The sequence below is a fragment of the Apium graveolens genome, chromosome 10 (genome assembly GCF_009905375.1).
Source record: "Apium graveolens cultivar Ventura chromosome 10, ASM990537v1, whole genome shotgun sequence".
Taxonomy (NCBI): Eukaryota; Viridiplantae; Streptophyta; class Magnoliopsida; order Apiales; family Apiaceae; genus Apium; species Apium graveolens.
Window position 1 is genome coordinate 132302775 of NC_133656.1, and position 18138 is coordinate 132320912.

General features: G+C 36.1%; 2 protein-coding genes across 2 annotated transcripts; both read left to right on the forward strand.

Moving 5' to 3' along the window:
• Nucleotides 1-11468: 11468 nt before the first annotated feature.
• LOC141691007 (uncharacterized) lies at nucleotides 11469-15758 on the forward strand. The gene is made up of 10 exons (XM_074495757.1): nucleotides 11469-11610; nucleotides 11694-11807; nucleotides 11937-12014; nucleotides 12112-12405; nucleotides 12491-12907; nucleotides 13060-13482; nucleotides 13577-14035; nucleotides 14145-14397; nucleotides 14540-15573; nucleotides 15658-15758. The coding sequence occupies exons 1-10, from the start codon at nucleotides 11469-11471 to the stop codon at nucleotides 15756-15758; spliced, it is 3315 nt and encodes a 1104-aa protein (XP_074351858.1).
• A 32-nt stretch (nucleotides 15759-15790) lies between these two features.
• Nucleotides 15791-17029, forward strand: LOC141691008 (uncharacterized). The gene has a single exon (XM_074495758.1). It carries the CDS (start codon nucleotides 15791-15793, stop codon nucleotides 17027-17029), a length of 1239 nt encoding a protein of 412 aa, XP_074351859.1.
• Nucleotides 17030-18138: the final 1109 nt, after the last annotated feature.

Here is an 18138-nt window from a genome sequence, read left to right on the forward strand (position 1 = left end):
TTACACTTCTGTTCTTTGGTGCAGGAACTAACTCCTAAACTTTGTTTCTTTCAAACTGATTCAGCTCTTCCTGCATGGCAGATATCCAATCAGGATCCATTAGAGCTTCTTCAGTTTTCTTGGGCTCTACTTGAGACAGAAAGCATGCATGTAGGCGCTTATTAGTAGTTGCACTTCTAGTTCTCACACCAGCAGTTGGATCACCAATAATTGCTTCTCTAGTGTGACTTCTATCCCACTTTCTTGTGTGAGTTTGTTGACTTGTGCCTTCATCATTTTCTTTATTATTGGTATGACTGGTAGATCCTTCTTCTCTTTCTCCCCCTGAGTTTGTGCTATCAAATTCAGGTGTTTGAGATGAGCTTCCATTCCCATGATTTTCTTGTTCAATAGTCTCTTCATTTATCATCTGTTGTGCATTGACTTCATCTTCTTCATCAGAATCACTATTAATGTTGAGGTTTCAAATGCAAGGGCTTCAGCTTTATTACCATCAAGGCATTCCAATCCTGGACACTTGTCATCATCGGAAGTCATATATGTGCTTTCCTTGATCTTCTTTTGATCAATTACACATGACCTTAAGTACGTCCCTATAACCGCTATAAAGGCCCAAGCACTAGCTGATTTTATGGTCGAATGCACCTTCTCAGGGCCGGAGGGTCTTACCCCGGAGGAACAGCTCATTCGGATGCCGGAAAAATGGAAATTATTTGTTGATGGTTCAATCGCCTATAAGAAATATGGGGTTGGACTAATTCTTTCTAGTCCGGACGGGTTCGAAATCTGTCAGGAAATTCGGTTCACTTTGCCTCTGACCAACAATGAGGCCGAATATGAAACATTATTAGCCATAATGGAACTGGCAAAAAGTTTGGAAGCAAAACATTTGAGGGTCTTCAGCAATTCGATACTGGTGGTCAAACATTTCTCTGGGAAATACGAACAAAGAGATCCTTGAACGAAAGCTTATACCATCAAGGTAATAAAAACGTCCTTAAACTTTGAATCTTTTGAACTAATCCAAATATAAATAGAGAACAACAGTCAAGCGGATTCCCTCTTAAGGCTAGCTTTGGCAGAAATGCAGAGCCAAACAGGTTCTATTTATTTCACCGAAGTGAAGATGCCGTAGATAGAAATAAAACAATGCTTCGAAGTTCACCAAGGCATAAACTGGATGAATCCTATCCAAACTTGATTGGAAAAAGGAATTATTCCCCTCGACCAAAGAGAAGCTCAGAAGATAAAATATCGAGCAACCAGCTACACCCTAGCAGAAGGAAAATTATATTTTAAATCAGCACCTCAATCGCTGTTAATGTGCCTTGATTCTGAAGAGCAACAAATAGCCTTAGAGGCGGTGCATGAAGGAATATGTGGAGAACATCTTTTTGGTCAGTCACTGGCCTTTAAGATCTTTCGTCAGGAATTCTTTTGGCCGGCTTTGAGAGCAGAAGCAGGGGATTATGCTAAGAAATATAAATAGTGTCAACTATTCGCGATAGTCCCGAAGTAACCACCAGAGGAAATGGCTTCGTTCTAAGCCCGATACCCTTCACCATGTGGGTCGTGGACATAGTAGGCATTCTACTAACCATCAAGAAGGAGGCGAAGTATTGTATAATCTCTATCGATTACATGAACAAGTGGGAAGAAGCAAGACCTCTATAGGCAACAAAAAAATTCATATTGGAATAGGAAATTTTTAGATTCGGGATCCCGAATGTGTGTGTCTCGGACAACGGTACCCAATTTGTGGGGAACAAGTTTAAAACGTTTCTTCATCACTTTGGAATTCAGCAGAAATTTAGTTTAGTCGCTCATCCTCAAGGAAATGGGGCGGTGGAGGCTTCCAACAAGGTAATCTTTCAAGGCATCAAGAAGAGGTTGGGTGAAGCCAAGGGGAAATGGGAGGATGAACTCCCCTAGGTTTTGTGGGCTTACCGAACGACCCCAAGATCCTTTATGGGAGAAATTCCCTTCAGATTGGCATCTGGCATAGATGCCTTAGTACATGTAGAAGTGGGCTTGGATTTCTACCGAAGAGAAATCTACAATATCGAAAATTATGATTTCGGCCTAAATGCAAACGTATGATCTAGTGGAAGAAGAAAGAAAAGCGGTCCACTAAATAAATTTGAAGTATTTACTACAGTTCGCATAAAATTACGATTCGGGTATCAAGAAAAGATCCTTCAATATAGGGGACCTTGTTCTGAGAGAACTAGATGCATCCATGCCAACAAAGCAAGGAAAGCTCCAACCGAACTGGGAGGACCCTACAAAGTTACAGAGGTCGTTCATCCCAAAACTTATAAGTTGGAAACATTGGATGGAGAAGCAATCAAAACTACGTGACATGCCAGCCGACTTCAGAAATTATACCAATAAGAATTTCATGCATTTCCTTTTAAGAATTGTACTTTTCTTACCTAAACTTACAAAATGTGTACTGAATGAAAAACTGTCAATAAATATGTTTTGCACATGTAATCAATTTAAATATATTTAGAACTGATGCATGGAAAGGACAAACGAACATCCATCTAGGGGTTATCCCGAAGAAGATAATGTCCTCCGTCCTCATGCACATATTCAAGATTGCTCTTTAAGTGGCTAGACAGATGGTGCGAATGAACATTATCTGAGGGCTATCAAAAAGAGATAATGTTCTTTGCCCTCTTGTTTACGTTGCCTAAATTACTTATAAATGATTAGTAAGAGCGAACGAAGTTTTATCTAGAAGCTATCAAACGAAGATAAAACCCTTCGCCCCTACCTTACTACTCTTCGTCCAATAAGAAATGTTACATCCTTGATGTCATGAATTATTGGAGTGAAAGAAGGTCTTATCCCGGGGCTACCCAAAGTAGATAAGCCCTTCGTTCCGCCAAAAATGAAAGGACGAGCGAAAAACTATTTAGGGGCTACCTAAAGAAAATAGATCACTCACCTGTTGCACGTCTACAATAAACCTATATGAGGTAATGTCTAAATAATATAGTTCATTTCAACTCTTCAAGACGCAAAGCATATCCTTCGGAAAAAAGACGAAGGAAACTCATACACTTTTCGAAGGAAAAGCACATGTCCCTTCAATACTTAGGTCAAAAGTGGAAAATTGAATTAAATTGCTAAGGGAAAAAAGGTTAAGGATGTAATATAAATAATATTAAAATTGATAAGGTAGAAGGCACGAAGTCCACCAAGTTATATGCCCGAATGCAGTTAAAATAGAATCCTGAAGGCAGTTAAAGTATAACGTACGAAACATAAAATAATTAAAATTACAAGTCAAAATTTAGGACTAAAACTCGATATCCGAAAGCTCTTCATCTTTACCGGAAGAAACCTCTAAGGGCTCCTTGCCACCAATTTGGACTATAGGTTCCTCAAGGGTGTCGTCCAGGAGTTGTTTGTAATCTCAGCCAAGCCCGTAGGCTTTTCCGGCACATAATCGATGCTAAAATGGAAGCAGCGGTCTTCGGTTAACTCTAGCTTCTTCTTGGTCTTTCAGAGCTCCTTCCATGATCTTTTCAACTAAGAATTTCTCTATTCTATTCGCCAGTTCATCCTCTCCAGGTCCTCCCCCAACTTTCTCTTGTCTTCTATCAGCACATCTGTCTGGCTGATCAAGGTCTCATTCTATAACTGGGTTCTTTGGAGCTCCTTCTCAGCGGCAGTGGCCCTTCGCTCCAGCTCCTCAATCTTGGCCATTCAGCCTTGCATATCCTACACCTTTTCGGCAATAACAGCAACCCCGAGAGTAGCCTAAAGCAGAAAAAGGCAAAAGTATTGTCAAGCCAAATGAAAAGAAACACGTAAGACTGAAGGAAATGCAGGACGAACAAACATAAAAATTAGAACTTACAAGGGAAAGAAAGAAAACGATATTCGTACAGGCCTTCATGGATGTGGCCGCAACGTAGAGAAAGTGATTGCTTAGAAGCTAGAGTCCCCGACAGAGGTCAAGGGCTACTTCCGTGGGTAAATGGTGTGATCACTCGTCGGTATGCCCCATTCGGGGACATAAGTCTGAACACCCCATCTCGGCCCCTCTGCCGCTTGTTCACTTGCTTCAAGTTCTCATCATATTGGCCTCCATGGCCATCTTTAGTAGCTTTGGCCAAAATAAGAGGATTTCGTATCCTGACAGCCTCTTCCGCAGTGTTCCTCATCACTGCCTTCAACCCTCTTTCTTTCAAGCAAAGCCTCCACTAAGGACACTGAAAGAAAAGTAGGAGAATAATGCATGTAAAGCCAAATATGTGCATAAAAGGCAAAAAATGAAAGAAAAGAACTAGTAACCCTCACTCCACAAACCGAGGAACAAATTGAAGCTTCGGTATTCAGCAAAAGTAAGCTTATCTACTTTGGCTTTAACTAAAGCCTCATACAATTCCTTATCCTCTTCCCTCGGATTAGGCATGTGGAGTTTAGTCAGGTCGACTTCCCGCCACACCAAAAATCTGGCAAGCTTCGGCCCACTGATAAAGCACCGGTGGGTGTGGGTAGTCTTGTTTTTCAAATTGGTAGTCGTCCAATTCGCTGGCATGCCCGGCAGGCAATGGTATAAAATCCAACATTCTTCAGGTTCTTATGAAAATCGTAATGGAATAGGAAAGACGCATAGATGGCTTCACCCCCACCTGCAGGCATCGGTTCTGAAAGCAGTTTATATGGATGAACCCATTCGGGTCCATCTTCCCCAAGGCTATGCCCATCTGCATGAATAAGTGGTTCAGAATTTGCAGCAGATGCACTCGGAAGCCACACTTGAAAGCAGTTTCGAAAATGTCAATCGCACGATCTCTATACCTCTCTGAGACTCCTGGAGTATCGAAGATCCTCTCGTCATCATCGGCGTGATATAGTCAAACCCCCCCCCCTCGAGGGACGTTGTAGACACCGTATAATTTTTTGACCCTTGACTTGGGCATATTCGAGGGATTATTGGCCGCAAGATATTAAGCTACGGAACTGAAAAGCCTTGTTCCCGCAAGTGTGTTCGTTCGGTCTATGTCTCTGTATTCGAAAATAAAGACACTGTTAGTCCATGTACTCTGACAGATTGCGAGAAACAAATAAGAGAAAAAAGAGTCAAGTACATGTCCCTGAACCGAACGAATGACTCTTAAACAGAAGACGGGAAAAATACCAAGGTTCGGTTCCCGAAGGATGTTCTAAGGCAAGAATATCCGAAGAAAGTTCTTACCCAAGAACACCTCGCATACCATCTTTAAAACTAGGAGGCACCCATAAAAGCTAAAAAAGAGCGAAAAAAGAAAAGAAAGGTTGTTGGCAAAAAACCCAGCAAACCCAAGAGAGAAACAAATCACTATCCTAGTAAACCACCAACATACACCAAATAGGACTTCACATAACAGTCCATCCTCCCAAAAAAAACTTAAAAGCAAACAAGAAATACCATGTAAAAATTTTAATGTCCATAGGGAAGAAGCCTTACTGATTTCGAGGCGTTGAGCAACAGAGATAGGATAATCAGGAAATACGGAATTGACGCTGCCTGTTTTGATCACTTGCTATGAATATAAGAAATGGGGTTGGAGAGGTTCTTGTTGAGAGTATCTGCTCTGGAGTAAAATGAAAAATGGGACAAGTAATAATGAGATTATATATATAGGTGCCCAAAACTCAAATGTTTGGGTGCCAAAACCCGTCCCAGGGCATTTTGAAATCAATGGCCCGGATGAAGAGAGTTAGATAGAATTCAAGGGTCACGATGAGATCGTGGATCTCGATAATGGGACAACTGTCAACATTAATGGTCCCCACTTCCCTATGCCACAGTCGTGTGTCTAGCCACGTCTAAATCACGGATTGAACAACACCCTAGGATTCTTATCGAAAGATGGGTCGAAGTCTCAGGTTAAAACTGAAGAGTGTTTTAAGACGAACGATGGGTGGCGTAACACAGAGAAAGAAGGACACAAATATATGTCGTGTTTCTGCAAGGATTCGAACACAATATACAGATCGTATAGTGCAGGAGTCGGGAGATATTTGTAAGCATATACCGAGAAAATTGATGTTTCATTGCAATAATTTGAAGTCACAAGATAAATATATAACTCGAGAGAATAAGATTACTGAATATTGAACAGGAAAATGAATGAAAATCTATTATATATATAATAGAGCAATTAAGGGGTTCATTGAGACATTTTATTACTTGTAAAATTACTAAAATACCCCTCATAATTATATTTGTTAATAACTTTTTATTTAATATACACGTAATAATTACAACTAATGTAAATGTATTAATTAGTCTACCTTATTATGATATATATTTATTACTATTTTATCATTTAAAATAATTTATAACTATATATGTAGATTACATCTATCTTAATATATTTTAAAACTGAACATAATTTTAATGCAATTTTGAAAATTTATTATTTTGAGTGAATATATTAAATACAAAGACTATTTTTAAGAAAAAAATAGGTTAGTGTACTAAGACTTCAGTGTGCAAATTATTTTTATATGAATGGTACAAGTAAATATTATAAAAAAAACATAGTTGTCATCATACGACCAAAACTAAATGTACACAAATATTAGAACGAAAAATATGCGTGATATAATGTTGAAAGTTTTAAACGTATATAAAAATAACAAATATCGAACTTTACTTTATATAAGAAAAATAGTTGAGCAAATTTGTGGGGTCATTAATCTTACGACACACACTCCTCAGAGATTATTAATCCCACAATACGAAGATTTCAGGTTACGAGTACAAATTATTTTTATGTGAATATTATAGAAACTATTATAGAAAGCATAGTTGTCATTATACGACTGGAACCAAATGTACATAAATATTAGATCGAAAGATATATGTGATATAATGCTAAAAGTTTTAGACGTATTTATAGATAACAAATATCGAACTTTCATGTATATAAGAAAATAGTTTAGCAAATTTTTAGGATTATTAATCATACTACACAAACTTCTCGGAGATAATTAATCTCATAACACATATTTTTTCCAAAATCAATAATCATGTACCTTTATATCACACAGTTTATTCATATTTTAAACAAACTCGTGTCTTGCACGGGTTAAAGAGCTAGTTTGAATTAACAAATTAAATCAGAGAACACGTTTAGAAAATAGGGTAGTGGTATGTATGTCGAATTAATTTTCATTTTTTTCCAGGAATACTATACTTGACTATGTTTTAACATGTGAGCATATGTATGAACGTGAAATCATATTTTATTTTAAGTTTATATAAATATACATATTTCACATGAGCATTTGTAAACGATTTTGGGAGGCAAATCGTGTTACTTTACATTTTTCTTTAAAATCTTACAATATACTCGTGAAGAAAAAAGAATTTAGTTTGCTAGGGCTTAATATCTATTAAGGATGTTTTTAATTTGTTTACTTTTGTTCAACAACGTATGCCTTACCATCGAGTTTTTGTTAGTGAAGGAAGTAAATGATAGGAAGATAAACTAATTACATCCCAAAAATTGGATGAAAGTTTTGGAGTTAAACTATGTAAAATTTACATTTATTACCACTTACTTTCGTTTATTTTAAAAACTGGAGAGCACGATTAAGAATGAAAATGAAATTATTTTATCTTTCGCTTATTTTTCACCTTTTTAAAACTCACGGGGGAGGGGGTAAGTCTGCGGTCTACATTGCGGCGTCGCTTGTCTTTAAACACAAAAAGCGACTTGCTTTCCTCAGAACTCACAACTCACATTCCGTACAAGGAATATAATGGATGATTTGTTAATTTATCTTTGGGGTTTCGGGGGGAGGTGGGGAAAGAGAAGCTAAATCATGGTTTTGAGTACGTGGTTTACATACTCCCTTATATTGTCGATTCTCCAGAATTTGCTTTACAGTTGCTATGAATAACTTTGTCGGAGATTTATGTAAATATGCACTTCCTACCTAGCTCTTATGGTTACGATGCTATTAATTACTATAATGGTTGGCCTAAACAATTTAAAATCGGAAATATTTATAATTTTATATCAGAAGAACAGTAGGAATTTCAATGAAATTGTTATAATGAGATATAAGTACAGTTTTTATTAAGAGAAGTTTTGGTTCATAAAATTTAGTTAATTAATTATGTAACTAAATTATGATTATTAGGAGATGCTGGATTCTGTAATTCTGGAATCCTAATTGTCCAATGTTATATCTATCTATAATATAAATCATGTTGCATGTATACATTTACACCCCTACCCCAAGATTTCTATTTAATTACATAAAATGCCATTGAACAATAGTTAAAAAATGATAAATAATTCACATGATGCCGATTTTCCAAAAAATACTGACATGTCAACGTCATTCACATCCTTTTATTAAATATCAAACACAACTTTGAACAAATATCACAGTACATACCTGCAGATCTCCGATGTAAATTCAAAATTTGCAAACTTTCTATCATCTCCTTTCTTTCGTCCTCTTCTCTCTCAAATAAATTTAAATCCTTCTCTCTTTCTTCATGAAATAATTTCAAATCCTTTTCTTTCTCTCTCTCTCAAATATTTTCATTTCTCATCTAAATTCCATCACCGCGTATACTTACAATTTTTTGTTTGTTTTGAAGATATATTTTGGTGCATATAATCCGAGCATGTTGTAAAGATTAGTACATATATTTATATATGTTTGTATGTATATATAGATTTTATACAAGATAATAGTGTTAATAGAATTTTTACGGATTTAGATAATGTGTTTGACAAAAGTTCTAAGTGAGTGAAATACTATTTTGGGATTTATTTTGAATTGTATTATCAACAGTATAATTAATCAATATCAATTTTAGTATGATTTTTGATTTTCTTTTCTTTAAATTAGCCTTTGCTTCATGTTTTTAAATTTTAGTGATTTATGTTTCGTATTTTAGTTATTGACTAAATTTTTATTACCTGGTACATGAAATATAGATTGCAGTAAAACAAGGTATGCACACTAGAAATAATGCTTTTTCTAATCTGTAATTTTCACCATGGTTTGTGGTTTGTATTGCTCCAAGTGTTTGTTAAAATATATGTTAGATTTATGAGAAACATGATTGAAGGAGTTAAGAATTTGGGAGTACAAAGCATTCTTTATATACAACTATTTAAGACTTGGTGTCCAGAATATGTTTTCGGGTTTGTTGAGATATCGAATAAGATGTCTATAGTCTTACAATCTTCAAGTAAATGTTGGAAAACTTCAGTAATATTAAGGTATTGGTAACAATTTGAGGTAGTGTCTTGGTTAACCATTCTTAGATGTTTAAGTTTGTAGTACTGTTGTAGTGACTATATATCTATATATCTTAATGACTACTCCCTAATTTACCCATGGGTAAATAAATTTACCCATGACCCAAATCCTATATATTATGCCATATCCATGGACTATCCAATTAGCTTCAATTGACCCATCTTAATTACTAATTACCTATTTTTGAATTTCAAAATCAGCCTATATATGGAAAATAATTTCAAAAAAAACAAATCATGCATGATTTGCTCATTCTGTTACATCACTCTTTCACTCTTCCTCCATACTCTCTCTTTCTCTCTCACACTCTCTCTCTCTCCCTCTCTCTCTCGCTCTCTCTCTCTCTCTCTCTCTCTCTCGCGAATTAGAAGCTACTATGGATGACCATTGGATCTGAAAACTGAATCTTGGCGCTGAAATGTTATCATAATCATGGAATTTCAAGGTATTGCTTATCACCAGTTTCTAATTTGCTGTTGGATTATTATCTGTTATTTTATCATGCGATTCACAGGATTATACATTATGTACGTTAATCACTAATGGTAGGATCCAAACGTGTTCGTGGTCATAATACTGAAAATATTTTGGATGCATCGCACACCTCAGGTAATCAAGGTATAAATCTAATGAACATGTCTCATTGTTACACTTTTTGTTTTGTATTTGGTAATGATTTTTCATTTTTTGTCCAATCAGAAAAAAAACGTCGCGTCCGTAGCCGGAATGTAGATTCCATTCTTACAGACATGACTAATTCTCAGAGTGCAGATAATTACCAGATGATTTCCTCCTGCAATGATTCATGTAAAGTTTCTTCATTTTACTGATGTAGTTTGAATCTAAAAGTTATTATGCAGACGTTAATAAGGCTATCTTTATTCTTTGCTTCATTTAAACCCGGATCTGATCCAATAAATATGCGTGGAAATGCATTTTCAGATAGTAGCAAGGAGAATCAGAATCCACTAATTTTGTCAGGTTAAGCATCTCTCAGCCGATCAACTATTGAACATGGCCAAAGCCGGACATTCTAACAATTTTGATGTATAGTTAATGTTGTTTATTTGTGATTGTTACAGGTACCAAACCGCAACCGTTCAATCAGTCTTTGAGGACTAATAATGCAGAATATATTAGCCGTAATCCTCTAAAAACAATTAACGGTAACTTGAATTGCAGGACAGTCATGTATGTAGATAGGCCTGGTATTTTAAGTTAACTTTGTATTCCCCTTTCATGGATGCAGGTAATTCTGCAAAGCTGTCTCCTTTGACTGAATTATCAAAGAATATCGAATTTAGTCAGAATTTACAGTCTGCAGGTCCGGCCACTTTGAATGGTTTTTGTTTGCTTCTTAATGTAATACTAATGTTGTGTTTACACAATACCATGATCAACATTCAGTGGAATTGAAAATAAATTTTTCTCTATTCTTTGCTTTAGTTAAACCCGGATCTTATCCAATAATTTTGATTGGACATGCATTGTCAGATAGTCGCAAGGATAATCAGAGTCCAATAATTCCGTCAAGTATATCATCACTCAGCCGATCAAGTATTGAACATAGTCAAGGTGTGTCGTATACTGCGGTCCACTTTGACATGTTTTTGTTTGCTTCTTAATGTAATACTAATGTTGTGTTTATACAATACCATGTTCAGCATTCAGTGGAATTGAAAATAGGTATCTTAAACACACAGAGCTGCAAGATATTAACGTAGAACTATGTAAGCAACAAATCTCCGGAGATTTTCCATTGTGTTTGGAAGATTTAGGCAAACAGTCTCTGCGCACTCTTGACACGACAAAGGCTGGTAAATTCCCAAGTTTACATTTATAGCTACAATATTCTTAATTTTAATATACCTTTTGATTATGAAGTTTCAGTTGTCGGTAATTACCAATCCAGTGATAAGGATAGATTAGCCACCGGACAGATGTTAATGTCAACTCTCCATGAAGTTCAGGTTGACATTAATTTCCAACCCAGTTTTGAGAAACTAGGTACTGACCGATATTGCCTCAATACTAAACCAAATGCAAAACCAAACCTGAAACAACCTGGTAAACAATAATAAGTGTGGTCAGTTATTTATTTTTTTTACTAAAGAATCCTGTTTGATAATATAAATGTCTTTACTGGAAATTGCAGGAAAAAAAACTAAATGAGGGTGCGTCGAAAGAACTGCAATTTTAAGGAACACAAAATATTCCTGAATACACTGACAGATGATCCAACTGTTAGTGAAAGCATTGTGCACAAGCCTGTGGGAACTGCGTCACCTTCACATGCTTCTCAAACATCAGGCACATTTTACTTCACTCATAGTTGGAAAAATTTGTGTTTAATTTTATATGATATTGGCTGAATTGGTTATGTTTTTCTCCAGGTAAACGAAAAAATAGGCTGTGCGGAAAGAGTCCGCGTGATAAAGAATTACTCGATAATTCTCCAAACAACCAACCTGGAAACACTTCACGTTCATACTGTTCTCAAATATCAGGTCAAAACATAACCAACGTTATTTTTTATTACAGTTGTCCATGGTTTTCTTATTGCTATATTGACAAAATACAATTTTCAAATTGTTAAATTTATCACACAATTTGATAAATTTGGGTCAACCATGTAGGTGTACAGATAAATGGAGAAACATTCGCAACTCCTGATACTCCATGCGTTCATAAATTACGACCCATGGGATTTGAAGGTGCGTTTCAAAATTAAAATTGTATATTAGTAATGCTTACTATTTATGCAAATAAAGATAGTAGTAGTTGATCTTATTAACAATGTTGTTGTAGCAGGAGAACAACGAAATATTGCAGCTCCAAAAAATACTCAAAGTGCCAAGAGTACTGTCACTTTTGCAATTCCCGCATCCACTATATTTAAACGACCACAAGTAACTTTAGGTTCCAGCAGTGATATCATTGTAAAACAACAATCCAAAAAAACCTGTGGTAAAATTAGTCCAGGTTCTTCAACATATGATACATCTTCCGTAAAAAGTTATTATGAGCAAGGAGAAAGTTCAAGTTCTAAGAACTTATTAGGAGAATTTAACAATGTTGAAAATTGTGACAGCAGCGATAGTGATTGTATATCTACCGGTATGAACTTAAATTCAGTTTCATTCTTAATTACTCTGATGTTCCACAGTCATAATAATTTCAAAATTTGTAGGTGATTGTGACCATGTTGATGTACATGATTTTGACAATACTGTTACTAAGTGGAGTGAGTACCTATATGTCGGTGATCCTGATAGAATTTGTTCAAAGTGTCAGGCCATCATGTGGAATCATGAAAGAAACAATAAAAAAGTGACCAAAAAGCCTCTAACTTTCTCTCTTTGTTGTAAAAATTGTCAGATAATTCTTGAGAAAGAAAAGCAACCTCCCGAGCCTCTCGCTTCACTCCTTACTGGTGGATCCCGTTTTAGGCATTTCAAGGAAAATATTAGAATGTACAACTGTATGTTTGCCATGTCTTCCACCGGAGGTCAAATTGATTGTAGTATCAATCGTGGCGGTGCTCCTTACAGTTTCAAGGTAAAAGGTGTAAATTACCACAGTATGGGAAGCTTTGTACCACTTGATGGTGAGAACCCCAAATTCTGTCAACTCTACATATATGACACTGAAGATGAAGTACATAACATAATAAATTCCGTTAAGGGAGGACGCGATGCCGTGGATGAAGAAATCGTTGAGTCAATGTTATGTTGGATAAACATAATCGTTTGGTCAAAGGTTTTCGTATGGCACGTGAAAGAATTAGTCAGAATCCAGTTGATGAATTTAGATTGGTTCTAATATCTTCGTCTTCCGCATCTGGTCGACCTAACCATATTGGTCCATCGAATGAAGTTGTCGGGTTGATTGTCACTGACGAGTATGCTAAAGGATGCAGGGATACAATAATCCATTCGAGAACCAATGGATTGGAGAGAATTTTTGAAATAGATCCATGGTTTATGCAGCTTCAGTATCCTATTCTTTTTCCTCATGGAGACATCGGATATTACCGTCAAATCTCTTTAAACAGACCAAATCAAAAAAATCAGAAACAACGTCAGAATACCGAAGATGGAGATCCGGATGAAAAGGGGGAGAGAGAGTTCATCACGATGAAAGAATATTATAATTATAAACTCATGATACGGCCTTCAGAAGGTATGTTCAAAATCATGACCTAAATTTGAACACTTATATATGAATTAATTCTACCATTCTAATTTTCTCCCGAAATTGTCTCATGTATATTCAGGTTTGACTCCACATCTGGGAGGTCGTTTATGGCAGCAATATGTTGTTGACGCATTTACTACGATTGAGCAATACAGACTTGACTGGGTCAGAGGTCACCAAACTACAATTTGTTCTGATATGTACCACAACATACGAGATGCACTAAACAAGGGTGACAGCAATCCTGAAAATGTCGGCAAGGCAACAATTTTACCAGCCTCCTTCACTGGCAGTAAAAGATACATGAACCAGTATTTCAAGGATGCAATGGCAATTTGTCAGACACTTGGACACCCATCATTGTTCCTTACGATGACCACTAACAGAAAATGGCCTGAAATTCAGAGGATGTTAAAATTTCTACCTGGTGTTGATGTTGTTGACGCACCCGACGTCGTTGCAGGGGTATTTAAAATAAAAGTTGACCAACTTCTTGATCAAATAAAAAATAAGAACTGCTTTGGACGTTGTATTGGAGGTATGCTATTTTCAGGATTTCTTTCTCTAACAAATTGCTTATGATTTAAATTTAATATGACATGTATGTAAGGCTTTATTTAATTATTTTCATCAATTTCATATTACAGTAATGCACGTCATAGAGTTTCAAAAGCGTGGATTGCCACATGCTCACATGCTAATATGGTTGCATCCAAACGATCGTCCCAAAACAATTGAACAAATAGATAAAATGGTTTCTGCAGAAATTCCTGATCCAAGTATTGATCCAGTTGGTTACGAAGCTGTCAAGAATTACATGATCCACGGACCATGTGGCACTGACTGTGTCAATTCTCCGTGTATGGTTAAAGGCCATTGTATTAAACATTTTCCTAAAAGGTAATTCTGAGATCTTTTACATTAAATTAATTTTCCAAAAACTGCTGGAAGAATACAACATTTAATTTTTCACCTTTTAGTAAAACATTCCTTTTAGATTTATTTTAATTAAATTGAAACATCGTTCTTTCCTTTTTAACAGGTATAATTCTCACACATACTTTGATGACTGTGGCTTTCCCATCTATAAGAGGAGGAAAACTGGAATTACCGTAAAGAAAAAGGGAATTGACCTGGATAATCATTATATTGTCCCCTACAATCGAGATCTTCTAATAAGATTTCAATGTCACACAAATTTGGAGATTTGTAACAGCTCCAGATCATTGAAATATCTGTTTAAATATTGTTTAAAAGGACATGATACCACCACCATGTGTCTGAGGAAAAAAATAAATAACAAAAAAGGGTGCACAACCACAATCACTCCTGAGAAACGGCCGCTTGATGAAGTCAAGCAATACTTGGATGGAAGATATGTTTGTGCATCTGAAGCATCATGGAGGATATTTGGTTTTGACATCCATTCCCGGTGGCCTTCCGTTGAACGATTGCCAGTACATCTACCGAATGACAAGCATGTGTCGTTTAAAGGCTCACAAAATCTACAGGAAGTTTTTGACAATGCTGGAATAAAGAAAAGCGAATTAGAAGCATGGTTTGATGCAAATAAAACATATGCAGAGGCCCCAAATTTAACCTATTCAGAATTTCCAAGCAAGTTTACATGGCATCCACAACCTGGTATCTGGAAACAGAGGAAAAGAGGTGATATCATCGGTAGGCTTGCTGAAGTACATTCATCTAGCGGTGAACTATTATATCTCCGCATGCTCTTGCTCAGGATTAAAGGTGATGTATGTTTTGATGATTTGAAGACAGTCAACGGCCATATTTATAACTCCTTTCACGAAGCCTGTGCCGCGCTAGGTATCCTCCAGAATGACCAGCAATGGCACGAAGCTATAGGTGAAAATGCGCATACATCCATGCCTCCACAATTACGTGCCATGTTTGTCAACATTTTAATATACAGTCCAGTCTCTCATCCGCGTAGCCTTTGGGAAGCTCATTGGGGATGCATGTCAGATGATATTCTTCTTGTGAGGCGACATCTCACTGGGAATCCAAACCTTTGTCTATCAGATATTGAGATCCAGAATTACGCTCTTGCAGGTATGAGCTGTTAATAATGCTTTGTACATATTACATGTTCCATGTTTGGATTAATGTTATCAAGTTTTATTAATTTTATTGCAGAGATAGAGAAATTGTTGAATGATATTGGTAAAAGCTTAGAAACTTCCCAGATATGCCATATCCCGGAGATGCTTTTTTTTTCAACTCTGAGAATAGACTAATTCTTGAGGAAACATCCTATGATATAGAAGAAATGAAGAGAATCCACACAAAAAATCATAGTCTTCTCAATGATGAACAGAAGATAGTCTATGATTCCATTCTTGACAATATCAACCAGAAAAAAGGTGGTGTTTTCTTTGTTTACGGAAGTGGAGGATGTGGAAAGACTTTCTTGTGGCAGACACTGTGTTGTCGATTACGATCAGAGCATAAGATTGTGCTTCCTGTTGCCTCATGTTGTATAGCTGCTGTGTTGCTTCATGGTGGAAGAACCGCACACTCCCGATTTCACATTCCACTCAAGCTTGATGAAAATTGTTCTGCCGGTTTAAGACACGGGACTGATATTTCTGAGCTACTTCAGCGAACTGATTTAATAATTTGGGATGAGGCTTCTATGCAACATCGTCATGCTTTTGAATGTGTTGATCGATCCTTGAGAGATATTATGTCTGCTATTGATAAAAGCAGAGCTAAAAAGCCATTTGGTGGTTTAACCATTGTTTTTGGTAGAGATTTTAGGCAGATACTTCTTGTCATTCCAAAAGCGTCAAGGGTTGAAGTTGTCTGCTCTACCCTCAATAAATCCAAGCTTTGGGAATCCTGTGAAGTATTTTTATTGAAGCAAAACATGCAGCTTAATGCAGGAAATAGTGATTTGGAGAACAAAACCATTGCTGACTTTAGCACGTGGCAGCTTGTTGTCGGTGATGGCAAAGAAACCAATATTTCTCCAAGTCCAGACACTGGTGAAATGTTAATAAAGATTCCTGATCAATATATCGTTCATACGTCCAGAGATCCAATCCAGAAGCTTTTTGAAGTGACGTACCCAGATTTTATACAAAATATCTCTTCACATGAATACCTCAGATCAAGGGCCATACTCACACCTACCAATATCGTGGTGGATGAGATTAATACAACGATACTTGAAAAAATTCCTGGCATGGTTTACACTTATCTGAGTCAGGATTCAATTGATGATGCAGGTGATGATGATAATGATTTCAGATCTGCTTTTCCAGTTGAGTATCTAAACTCTATCAATATGCCTTACATTCCTAAGCATGAGTTAAAATTGAAGGTAGGAGTTGTCGTCATGCTTATGAGAAACTTAAACCAGATCATGGGATTATGCAATGGTACAAGAATGATTGTGAAATCCTATAGGAAGAACAGTATTGAATGTGAGATTTTGTGTGGCTCTCATGTTGGAACGAAACATCTAATACCTAGAAATGAGATGATTCCAAGTGACACGAACTGACCGTTTGAATTTAAATGCGTTCAGTTTCCGATTCAAATATGTTATTCCATGATGATTAACAAAAGTCAGGGACAATCACTTGATACGGTTGGGCTTTACCTTCCTAAAGCAGCTTTCTTGCACGGACACATTTATGTTGCTATATCCAGAGTGACACGACCTGAAGGCCTCCATATTCTCATAGATAGTTGTGATGGTATTAGCAAATATATCACAAATAATGTAGTTTTTGAGGAAGTGTTTTACAATCTTCCAAGTGTAGACAATTGACATGTCATATTAAGAACTTTCTATAATATTTTTCTATATTTCCTTCTTAACTCTGGATTTATTGTGTTTGAAATATCAATGGTGTGAGTTCAACATCCAAAATGTTACACTTTTTTTTACTGCATCCGTCTATGAACATAATATAAACAATAAATCTCCAATTATTTTGTCTATTAAAAATATGTATAATCTGTTTGATTAGGAAGATTTTCTTAATTGTTTATATACTGTACATATTTTATTAGGAATTGGATTTCAGTTTTCCCTTTTTCTGTTGGCAAAAACCCAAATGATTAGGTTGGTTAGTTGTCATAATCACATCAAACACTTACCTTAAGAATTATCAGCAAATTAAATCGGGATATTACTCTAATTCTCAATTAAAGGAATAGATTTGCACTATCAATTTCGAACCAAATTGTTGGCATCTCCCTAATGCCTTGCTGGTTAAATATATTTTCAACATTTTTATAGGAGTTTTGTCATTTGCTAAGCATCATCCTTTTTTTCTCTCATGAGTTCAACCATTTTGTAAGATCTTCAATTCTTTAAGTGATTTTTACAGTTCTTAAAATATTGAATGTATAAATATCTTACCTGCTGAGTTGTTATTAAATTTTTGAATGAACTTTTTTCTTGCTCTTCTTATAGTGATCTTTTTCAATGGAATCATTTGATCGTATATCCAATCTCGACAAGGTAGTCACTAACTGGAAAATTAAGGTCAGGGTTACCAGGATGTGGGCTAACATGACTTTAGAGACGAACTCATTGAAAGGCTACAATCTTATTCTCCTTGACGATGATGTATGCTTTAAATTTATTCATCTTTTCATTAT